Source organism: Physeter macrocephalus, chromosome 11, assembly GCF_002837175.3.
Source record: "Physeter macrocephalus isolate SW-GA chromosome 11, ASM283717v5, whole genome shotgun sequence".
Lineage (NCBI taxonomy): Eukaryota > Metazoa > Chordata > Mammalia > Artiodactyla > Physeteridae > Physeter > Physeter macrocephalus.
Window position 1 is genome coordinate 98351189 of NC_041224.1, and position 11599 is coordinate 98362787.

Below are 11599 nucleotides of genomic sequence, written 5' to 3' on the forward strand. Positions count from 1 at the left end.
AGGGCAGAACTTGAGACACAGATGTAGAGAACAAACATATGGACACCAAGGGGGGAAAACTGCGGTGGGGTGGGGATGGTGGTGTGATGAATTGGGAAATTGGGATTGACATGTATACACTGATGTGTATAAAATGGATGACTAATAAGAACCTGCTGTATAAAAAAATAAATAAAATTCCAAAAAACCCCGAAAACCTGCAAGACAGAGTACATATTTCCTTTCAAAGTTCTCTAAGGAGTGACCTGAAATGTCCCATGTAGCCTCCATTCATTCAAATGTCACTGAGTGCTGATGACCTTCTGAGTGCTGCCCTAGAGACTGAGAGTTCAGAGGCAAATCTACACAGACACAAACCCAACTAGCTGGCACAGACTTGAAGACAAATGAATGCTTTCAAAAAGTGATGAGTGCTGTAAAGAAGACAAAGCCAAGTCATGGAACATGGTGGTGGAGGAGGAGAAGGTACGCAGACAGGCAGGTCAGGGGAGGCCTCTTGAGCAGGGGATACTTCGAATATTGAGATAACAAGTGAAAATCTTGACATGAAGAAATCTGATAGCTCTTCTAAAATTGTGTATGCTTTCAACCAACTGCTTTTCACCAAATACTGCATTCTTCCTTATTTATGTATGCTTTTTCCAAAAAGGATTTGAGGCAGTTTATATTATCTATATATCATGAGAAAGGGGAGGCTGAGGGAACATATACGCATGTGGTCCAGACACTTGACCAACTTTGCAAGGTAGGTGCAATCTTCTTTGTACAGACATTTTACAGACAAGGCGGCTCAGGCTCAGACTTTCAGTTTCTTGCCCACCAACACACAGCAACAAGTCTGGACTTCAAATCCAATTCTGACTCCCAAATCTGTCTTTTCCATCAGCCCTCCCTTGTTAATGCCAACCCTGAGTTGCTGTGACTGAGCCTTGACTTTCCCTTGGAATGTCCAGGCAGCCAGGGCAAAAAGAGCAATGCAGCATTATCAGAAAAGAGAAAAGAGAAAAATTCTCCTAAGGGTAATAAAGTACTTAGCAACATTAAATTCTAATAGAAATTTATAACATGAACCTTACATGTGGCACCATGAATTACACAATCAACTATGTATATAAAATACGTAAGCTTGCTTTTTATTTCTTTTTAATAGAATCCCTGATTTTTTAGCTGGATACATTTCCCAGATGCCTTTGCAGCTCAGTGTGGCTACTGGATTAATTTCTGGCCAGTAAGATGAAAGAACTATAATATGCAATTTCTAGGAAGTGAATTTTATCAAAGGAAAGGGATGAAACTTCTTCATCCCCTTCTCATTCCAGCTGGCTGGAATGCAGATGTGATGACTGGAGGTCAAACAGCCATTTTAGACCACGAAGGGCACATTAAGGATGGTAGAACAGCAATTCAGAAAAAGCCGTAGACTCCAGACTTTTACATGTAAAAAAATAAAGTTTGTTATTTTAAGTTTTCTGTCATATGTAGCTAAACTTAATCCTAACCAGTACAGGCTCACTGGAAAAAAAAAAAGACAGTCAGGGAACAGTGCTTTCAGAGGTAAGAACAGAATATTTGCCAGGCTTCTCTCAAGCGAACTGGGAGGCTTTCCAACATGTGAAGATGCTTTTATGCAAAACATGTTTAGGATACCAAGTGTTAGCTCATATTAGGGCATTCAAGGACTCCTGGAGCTGAACAGGACTTGATTAAAAAGATCAACAATCAAGATGTTCTAAAGATTAGAATTGGGTAAGACCTCCTTCATGCCTTTAGAAGATAAATGGTCATTAGAATTCAATGTTGATAAAATCTTTGATTTAACCTGCACCAGGAAATAATGAATTCCTGGAATATTTGTAGGTAAAAAAACTCAAAGTAAGGGGTAACCAAAATTTTTTGAGAGCACCTAATGAGAGGAAAACACAATGCAGAATGTGTAGCTACAAAGTATACAAAATTCTACATGAGGAAAAAGATTTGTTTTGAAGACTGAAAATGCAAGTGACATGAAGGCAGCATAATAAGTAGTCATGGAGAGAAGGGCACGCTACAATGAGAGATGAGTTAAATTCGCTTCTCAATGAGATCATGAAGTTGGAGACTCTCCTGAAGTACTATCAAATAACCAAATAAATCTTCAAGGTATAAAAAGTGAAAGAGTAACACAAACTCAGTCCTAAAACATAAGAGAGGTAATGCTCATTTGGACTAATCCCCCCCAGAATTAAAAAAATTAAAAACATTAGCTCTTCAAGAAACAAAACCCAAAGATCTTAATACACCCCACAGGATGAGGAACACTGACCCAGGGGACCCTCTTTTCAGCCCAGTGCACAACACCTGGAAGAGCGCTCGGCCAACACTGGCAGAAACCCTAGTTTCTCAGTCTGAACGTGGTTTTCTTGGGCACTTCCTCACACTCAGGCCCCCCAAAATAAACTGATGTAAGCATATGTCTATTTCTGTTAAAAGTACTGGAGTGAAGGATAAGACTATAAAAAACTGAGAATTTTATCAGCCATTCCACATAGGAGCAAATCTTTTGATTCCAAGGCATGAAGGTTAATGACAGCCTGCGATTAAACTTTACAGGTTTACAAGATGAGTGAGGACGAGGTTTGGGAAATTAATTAAAAATACTAACACAAGAGGGAGAGGGATGGACTGGGAGTTTGGGGTTGGTAAATGCAAACTATTACATTTAGAATGGATAAACAACAAGGTCTTACTGTATAGCACAGGGAACTATATCCAATCTCCTGGGATAAACCATAATGGAAAAGAATATTAAAAAAAGAATGTATCTATGTGTAAAACTGAATTAATTTGCTATACAGCAGAGAATGGCACAACACTGTAAATCAACTATGCTTCAATTAAAAAAAATACTAACACAATTTTTTCATTACACAGCCATGTAAATATACTTGACACTACTGAACTATACACTTAAAAATTGTTAAGCTAGTATATTTTATGCCATGTGTTTTTAACCACAGCACATAAAAGAAAAATTTACACAATTCAAACCATTTTCAGGTGTTTGGTCTAGAATTGTTACCTACATTCTGCTCATCACATCCCCCTTACATTTTGATGGCAAGACTTGGCTCAGCATGGCCTCTTGTTTCTTACCTGCCTCCGTTCTCATATGCTATAATGTGGGGAAGAAACTAGTCTGTGTGAAAAAACAACAAATCTAGCAATAAAGTAACATGTGCAAGCTAGATAATCTGGGCAAGTCTTTGGTTTTAAGTCTGTGAAGATGCCCCTCCCTGCAAAAAAAAGTGATGATAGTAAAATCTAAGAAATTAGATTTTAATGCCTTAATCACTGACTTCCCCCTGTATCTCTTTTTCTAAATAGACCCAAATACATTTGGGAATTATTTCAGTTAATAAAAAAATTTTGAGAGCTTTTTACCAGGCACTAGGCATGTACGTGTGAACAAATACAGAGATTCTGTCCTTATGAAGCCAGCCTACTCTCATACAATGTAAAGGTGGTATTTCAAATTAGTGGAAAAGACTGAAAAAAATCATCTGTGTTAGTCTAACTGGCTAGTTGGGGGTGAAAGTGGGCAGCCTAGATTCATACTCAGACAGAGGTAAGAACTTTAGAAAATAAAAATCTATTTCTATATTTATTTGATGGAAGTTTAAAAACAAAGTCATGAAAGAATTAAAAGAAAGTCTTGAAGAATTCATTTTTTTGGTAACACTGGAGCAGGGAAAAAAACAAACCACAGGGACCATGTAACAACAATAAAATGAAAAAAAAAAGGTCATTTTGACTATATTAAAGTTTTTAAAAATTGCATAAATTACCTAAATATCAAAATGCATAATGGTTAATTAGGGGAAAATATTTGCAATATTTGACCCAAAATGCTAATTTTCTTAACATATAAATTAACATATAAATAGCTCTGACATATGAATAAGAAAGTAGACAAGAGAATGTAAAAATAAACCAAACAACACTGAACAGTTCACAGAAAAAAATCCATGGCTTACAGGCAAAGGTGGTCCTCATAATTTACAACTAAAGAAGTAAAAATGTTTCATCTATCTACTGGCAAAGATGAAAAAGTCTGACACTACAGTGTTGGTGAAGATGTAGGAAAATACTGGTGGGCCCAGAGACAAAAGCAAGGCTTTAGGAGGGAGGTTTGCAATAGCTATCAAATTATAAATGAGCAGACCTTTGGCTGACAGAAAATTAGCCAAGATAATTAAGTTAACAATAAATTTATAACTCGAGGAAATTATATTTTCAACTAGTGGTGTCCAAACTTTAGTATGTAAAAGAATTTTTAGCATGTACTTCCAAAATGTTATTTATAAATAACATACATATGCTACTAAACCAAAATCTACATTATAACACATCCCCCAAAAAGAAGTTTAAAAAACTTCAGATGTTTAAAAAACCTATTGACTCAGGTCAATAATTCTGAGCTGAACTTACTGGCAACAAATTTGGCCTGAACTGACATAAGGCTATTAATAGTCTTTATCCATCCCACTGAGTGTGAATATTTGAATATTTACATGGTTTGTTGTGTTTGATTCTGCATGCTGCTCCAGACACTGAGTGAGGTATTAGGTAAGTATGGAATGTGCACATGTGGCCATGAACACAAATACTTCTGAATTCTGAAACGTATCAGGCCTCAGGGTTTTGCATAAAGGATTGTGGGCTTGCATAACCTTTCCCTAAAGACTGGCAAGTAATAAGTATTTGTTGAATGACTACATTTTTTAAAAAACTTTTAAAAACTTTTTTTTAATTGAAGTATAGTTGATTTTACAGTGTTAACTTCTGCTGCACAGCAAAGTGACTCAGTTATACACATATATACACTCTTTTATATTCTTTTCCAATATGGTTTATCCCATGATATTGAATATAGTTCCTTGTGCTATACAGTAGGACCTTGTTGCTTATCCATTCTACATGTAATAGTTTGCATCTACTAAACCCAAACTCCAAGTCCATCCCTCCCCCACCCACCCCCCCTTGGCAACAACAAGTCTGTTCTCTATGTTGAATGACTACATTCTGATTCATCCTTATGACCACCAATTATTTGCCTAGCAAAGTGTTAAGGCTATTTGCCCGTGTACCTCAGGGTACAGCTATCTGAATCCTTCTACCTGCCTATTACAGTTTTTGATTTTGTTTGCTCTACTATCTTGTTATAAAGACCACCAGCTATAAATTCTGAGATTATCAGTATCCCTACCTACAGCAGTACCTTTTTCTTTTCTGTTTTCTTGCAGTCTTAGGACCAGATAATTAAGCTGTGTAAAGTAAATAAACGGTCTCTGAATGAAGTCTTAGGAACTTTGTATTGAGTCCCAGAGTACACTTTGCAACAGGTATTTTGGCTTCATGAGCCGACTTCCTGGTTCGCAATGTTTGGGAACAGAGAAGTTACCAGATAACCAGAAAGTTACATGTTATCTTATTACAAGCTTGTATAAGGGGAATATTTATATTTTTACTATTTCAGCTTAAAAATAACTCTTGAAATTAAGCACTAGAAAAGTAAGCTCCCTCAGGGAAGGGGGTTTGGTTTGGTTTGTGCTGGACTGTATTCCCAATACCTAGAACAATAAATAGTTAATGAAGGAAGGAAAACGTTGGGTGAGAAGGAAAATGTTTTGCCCTGACAGCTCCCGAAGATCCTATTTCTTCAGAAAATCCCGGATGTGCTGATAAGGCACATGTTGTAAAATGCCAGAATTAAAGGTAGATAAAGGGGGCTTCCCTGGTGGCGCAGTGGTTAAGAATCCACCTGCCAATGCAGGGGACACGGGTTCAAGCCTTAGTCCAGGAAGATCCCACATGCTGCGGAGCAACTAAGCCCCTGTGCCACAGCTACTGAGCCCGCGCTCTAGAGCCCACGTGCCACAACTGCGGAGCCCACGTGCTGCAACTACTGAAGCCAGTGAGCCTAGAGCCCGTGTTCCGCAACAAGAGAAGCCACCGCAATGAGCAGCCTGCACTCGCCACAACTAGGGAAAGCCCGCGTGCAGCAGCGAAGACCCAACACAGCCAAAAATAAATAAAATAAATTTAAAGGTAGATGAAAGAAGGTACTACTTTTTAAATAATACTATAAAAATAAGAGTTTGGTAGATAATTCTTCAAGGATGATGAGGGAAAGACTGTCAGTATCAGCAGCTTATAATGTGCCTTAACTTACTTCCAGACAAAAAGGAAAATAATATTTTAAGTCAAATGCCATTTTAAAAGGGTGGACTCAGCACACTCCCTCTCCATTACAGCTAAGAAGACTCTATTCCATACTCTCTAAGCGCCTTGGAGAAAGGTACAGAGGAAAGTTCCTCCACACAGCACAATACAGGGAGGATGCCTGAGGAGTACAATGGGATTACATGGTTAATAGTTTTGAACACATACGGGAGGGTGAGACTTCTGACTGAAGGCTGATATCAGTAAGATCTGTGCAAGAGCCCTCAAAGCGTTCCCAAAGTTGCAGTGGGTCCCTATAAATGCGCTGTTGTATCAAACTCAAGGGCTGTCAGGGAGGAAAAATGGCAGGGCAGTAGGAGGCAGGGAAGTTATGGAACGTCAGTGGGAATAAGAAACAGGGCCAGGTAAGACTGGAGCCGACAGGGGGAAAAGGCTGTAAGAGAATTCGTGCCAGGTGGGGGTTCTGGAGAACCGCCAAGCGGCTGCGGGCGCAAGGACAGAAAGTGAGCGTGGGTGGAATCGCAAGGGATGAAAGGACTCCAGAATCCTAAGGTGGGGGTCGGCGGTTCGGCTCCGGCAGCGCCGGGCGGGCCTGGCCGGGGTAGATAGAGCCAGGGGAGCTGGGCCGCAGCACGCCAGCCCCGACCAGACAAGCCACGTTCCTACCCGTCCGCACGCGTCCGGCCGCAGGTCCTGGAAGTCGGAGCCGTAGATGGCCTCCAGGGCCTGCAGCTCGTGGTCCTGTCGCTGTGGGTAGCTCTCCGGCGGTTCGTCCCGGCCACGCCCGTGGGCCCCGCGGCCCCCAGCCATGGTAGTGCGGTGGGCAAGGCAAGGCAAGGCTGCCTTGCGGAGGTGGGTGGGCTCTAGGCGGGCTCCGCTCCGGGGGCAGGATCGTGGGCGGGGCTCCAAGCCGGAGGCGGGGTCAGGGATGGGGAGAATTCCGCTCTTGGGGGAAGGATCGCAGCCGGAGCTCCACGCCGGGAGGGGGCATGTGGGCGGGGCGTCGAGCCGGGGGCGGGGTCAGGGTGGGGGTGGGGCTCGGCGCCCAGCAGGATCCCCGCCGGAACTCCGCGCCCCTGGCCGGCTCTTGGGTGAGAAGCGGTGTCACGAACGCTATTAGCGCGTGAGCAGCTTCGGCATGGGAGCGAGGCTGGGGGAAGGTTTAGCCCACATTCTGCTGGGGGAACTGAGCGGGGGAACCTTCAGGGAAGTGGGAGATCAAATCCATCAGAATGGAATGATAATGCCAAGGGGTACGGTTTTCACGAAATAAGTCTCTTTCACAGAAGTGCCTGCTGGAACTCCTTCACTCTGGCATTGGTAGGAGACGAAACTCTGAAGGGCAGACTTTGATGGGTTTTCCAGCCGCTTTGACTCACCTTAAGCCTTCCCAGAAGACGACCAGGAGTAAAAATCGAGACCACTACTCCCCTCCCCGCCAGTTTTTTACCCTCGAACTCGTCCCCTTAACCATAGATTCAACATCCCAGTGCATGTTCTCTGTTCCTACATGCCTACCCTAGGGGTCAACAGTACCACCATGCAATTTCAACTGAAAAATGTCTTTCCACTCAGGCATCTTATGAGCCACACTCCCATGAAGAGAATTATGTTGCATGCCCAGTTTACTTAATGTGAATTGAGGAGGTCTTTCTGTTATATCCTGTCTCCAATCATATTTTTTCAAGTTTATAAAATAACCTATCTACCCAGACGTTGTCATTACATTTCATTTTCAGTTGGCTACTAATGCTACATGTTGATTTAGAATAATCATATCGTATTACCTCAAGTTAAGTTTAAGTGACATTTCCTTCTGTCTGCCTTGCTTACCCCCATACTATTTGCTAAATAGTGATTATTTATACTATTTGCTAAATAATGATTATTTAAGTATCTTGCTGTCATCTATCTACTTAGTTGTGGCCAGATAACACAAAGGCACTAGTTTGACCCAAGGCCCCTTCAAACCATCTTCTTCCTTCCCCTAGGGACCTTTTCTTTTTCCAGTGATGCCTGTCTAGGTAAATGGCACCACCCCCTCCCCGTTGGCCCAAGCCAACTAAGAGTAATACTGGATTCCCTCTCTCTCATCTCTCACATCCAGATAGTTACCATTTCTTCCATTCATCCACTTCACTCCATCCCTCTGCCACTAACTTGGTTCAGGTCACTATCATCTCTTCCCTGGATGACTTCAACAGCTGGGAAACTAGTCACTGCTTTCATTCTTGCCCCACTTTAAGCCATTCTTCCTATTGCAGCCAGAGTAATGTTTCTAAATTAAAAATATGATCATATCACCCCAGTTCTTAAAATCCTTCCATTTCTCCATTTTTAAAATTAAAATACTGTAGTTATGGAAAAATTTCACACATACATTAAAAGTATGGGAAATATTACATAGAATATCCCCCTGTACTCACCACTCAGCTTCAAAAAATTTAGAATCTTATTCAATCTTATTTCATTTCTCCCCTCTCCCCACCCCTCAACGCAGACACACACACACACACACCCCTCCCTAGGAGTGAATCTTAAAGAAAATCTCAGACATCATATCATTCTTTTTATAAACACTTAAGTACATATCTCTAACAGATAAGGACGTTTTATGGACATAATACTGTCCTTATACCTTAAAAATATAACAGTTGCTTAACATTATTTAATACCCAATTTATGTTCCAAATTCTCCAGCTGTCTAAAATTAGACTCTGTAGTGGATGCTGGACCTATAAAGGATATAATCAAAACAATCAGCAAAATTTGAAGGGGGTCTTGTGGATTAGACAGCATTATTATATCAGTGTTAACTTCCTGGGTTTAATGATTGTACTGTGGTCAAATAGAAAGTGTCCTTGCTATTAGGAAATTTCCACTAAAACCGTAAGGGGTAATAGGGTATTACATATACAATTAGCTCCCAAGTGATTCAGAAAATAAAGAGAGAGATGATAAGTCAAACATAGATGTCGACCATTGGGGGGAATTTAGGTGAAGGATATATGAGAGTTCTTTGGATAATTCTTACAACTTTTATGTAAGTTTGAAGTTATTTCAAAGTCAAAATTTCACAACAAAAACCCTGGCAAACTGTTCTCCAAAGTGTTGTGCTATATTATATTCCCACCAGTTTAGGAGAGTTCTAGTTACTCTGCATCTTTGTCAGTAATTGTTATTGTCAATTTTAAAATTTTAAACATTGTAATTGGTGTGTAGTAGTATCTCATTGTATCTTAACTTACATTTCCCTAATGATTAATAATGTTAATCAGCTTTTCGTGTGCTTATTTGTCATTCATATATCTTCTGTCCATATCTTTTGCTCATTTTAAAAATTGTGTTATTATTGAGTTTTGAGAATTCTTTATATATTCTGAAGTAAGTCGTTTATCAGATATGTAATTTGCAAAAATTTTCTCCCAGTCTGTGGCTTGCCTTTTCACTCTCTTAACAGTGTTTTACAAAGAGCATAGTTCTTACTTTTTTTTTTTTTTTTTTTTTTTTGTGGTATGCGGGCCTCCCTCCGCTGCGGCCTCTCCCGTTGCAGAGCACAGGCTCCGGACGCGCAGGCCCAGCGGCCATGACTCACGGGCCCAGCCGCTCCGCGGCACGTGGGATCCTCCCAGACCGGGCGCGAACCCGGTTCCCCTGCCTTGGCAGGGGGACGCGCAACCACTGCGCCACCAGGGAAGCCCCTTTTTTTTTTTTTTTTTATAGTTCTTACTTTTGAGGGACTTCAATTTACCAGTTTTTATCTTTTATGAATCGTGTTTTGTCATCCTAGCCAAGAAATTTTTGCCTAACTCAAAGTCACAAAGATTTTCCTCCATGTTTTCATCTAGAAGTTTTATAGTTTTCAGTTTTACATTTAGGCCTATCATGAGTTTTAGTTAAAAAGTTAAACACATACCTACCATATGACACACCTATTCACTGCTAGGTATTTATTTACCCAAGAGAAATGAAAGCATATGTCCATAAACAGACTTGTAAATGAATGTTCATAAGCCCTTAATTGCCAAACTGAAAACAACCCAAATGCTTATCAAAAGTGATGGACAAACTTGTTTCTTGGTAAAGACAAATTGAAATGTATCAATACAATAAATGGAACACTATTCAGCACTAAAAAGAAATATGCTATCTATATAATAATAACATGGATGAATCTCAAAATAATCATGCTGAGTGAGAGAAGCCAGACAAAAGAGTACATATTACATGATTCCATTTATATAAAATTCTAAAAATACAAACTTAGTAATAGAAGATAAGCCATTGCCTGGTGTCAGGATGACAGAGATTAGCCACAGGGAGGGATTCCAAAGGGACAAGAAGCTCCTGGGAGTGATGGATATATTCATTATCTTGATTGTGGTGATAGTTTCACAGGTGGTTGCATTATCAAAACTGATCAAACTGTAGAATATATGCAACTTATTGTATGTCAATTATACTCTAATAATCTGTTAAAAGGAAAAGGTGGTTGTTGTTGTTTTGTTTTGTTTTACAGTGCTTTGTTTGTATTAGGATCCAAACAAGGTCCACACATTGCATTTGGTTGCCCTACATGAAATAACTCAGCAGTCTTGGATCATTCGAAAGTAAAGACTGGTACTTGACTGGCTTCTGGCAGATAACCTCTAAACTCCTGGAGCATCCAGACTGGTAAGGTTGTTTTTGTGTAACTGGGGTTCACAAACAATTTGTCAGCACACCCCAAGATTTCCTGATTCTCCAGGCCCTCCCTAAATCCTTCTATCAGTTCTCCAAGGAAGAGACTCTACTTCCTCATGACCTCCCCACTCCCCAAAAGTACATCTCCTGGTCTTGCTGTTTACCCTCAACTTCCCAAAGAAAAACTTTCAGACTGTTGGTCGTTGTGCCCAAATTTTAAAACTATATTCCCTTTCATTCCTGAAGGATATTTTCACTGGATATAGAATTTGGGGTCAGTGGTTCTTTTCTTTCAGCCCTTGAAAATGTTATGCCACTTCTTTCTGGCCTTTGTGGTTTCAATTAGAGCTCTGCTATCATTCACATTGTTTATCCCCTATAGGTAAAGTGGCATTTCTCTATGGCTACTTTTAAAGATTTTTTTTCTTTGTCACTGTCCAGAAGTTTGATTATGATGTGTCTTGGTATAGATTTCTTTGGATTTATCATGTTTAGCACTCACTCAGCTTCTTGAATCTGTAGGCTTACGATTTTTGCCAAATATGGGAAATTTTCAGCCATTACTTCTTTGAATACTTTTTTTTTTTTTTTTTTTTTGTGGTATGCGGGCCTCCCTCTGCTGCGGCCTCCCCCGTTGCGGAGCACAGGCTCCGGACGCGCAGGCTCAGCGGCCATGGCTCACGGTCCCAGCCGC

The 11599-nt window shown here is 40.5% G+C and overlaps 1 protein-coding gene across 7 annotated transcripts in view; it reads right to left on the reverse strand.

The window, feature by feature from the left end:
* Positions 1-7109, reverse strand: part of EIF2AK4 (eukaryotic translation initiation factor 2 alpha kinase 4) — a 119275-nt gene extending 112166 nt beyond the window's left edge. For all 7 annotated transcript variants that reach the window (XM_024118390.3, XM_028495493.2, XM_024118391.3 and 4 more), the window contains exon 1: positions 6889-7109. In XM_024118390.3, coding sequence (XP_023974158.1) covers positions 6889-7032 — 144 coding nt within the window. In that variant the 5' untranslated portion in view covers positions 7033-7109. The remainder of the gene's footprint in view (positions 1-6888) is intronic.
* Positions 7110-11599: the final 4490 nt, after the last annotated feature.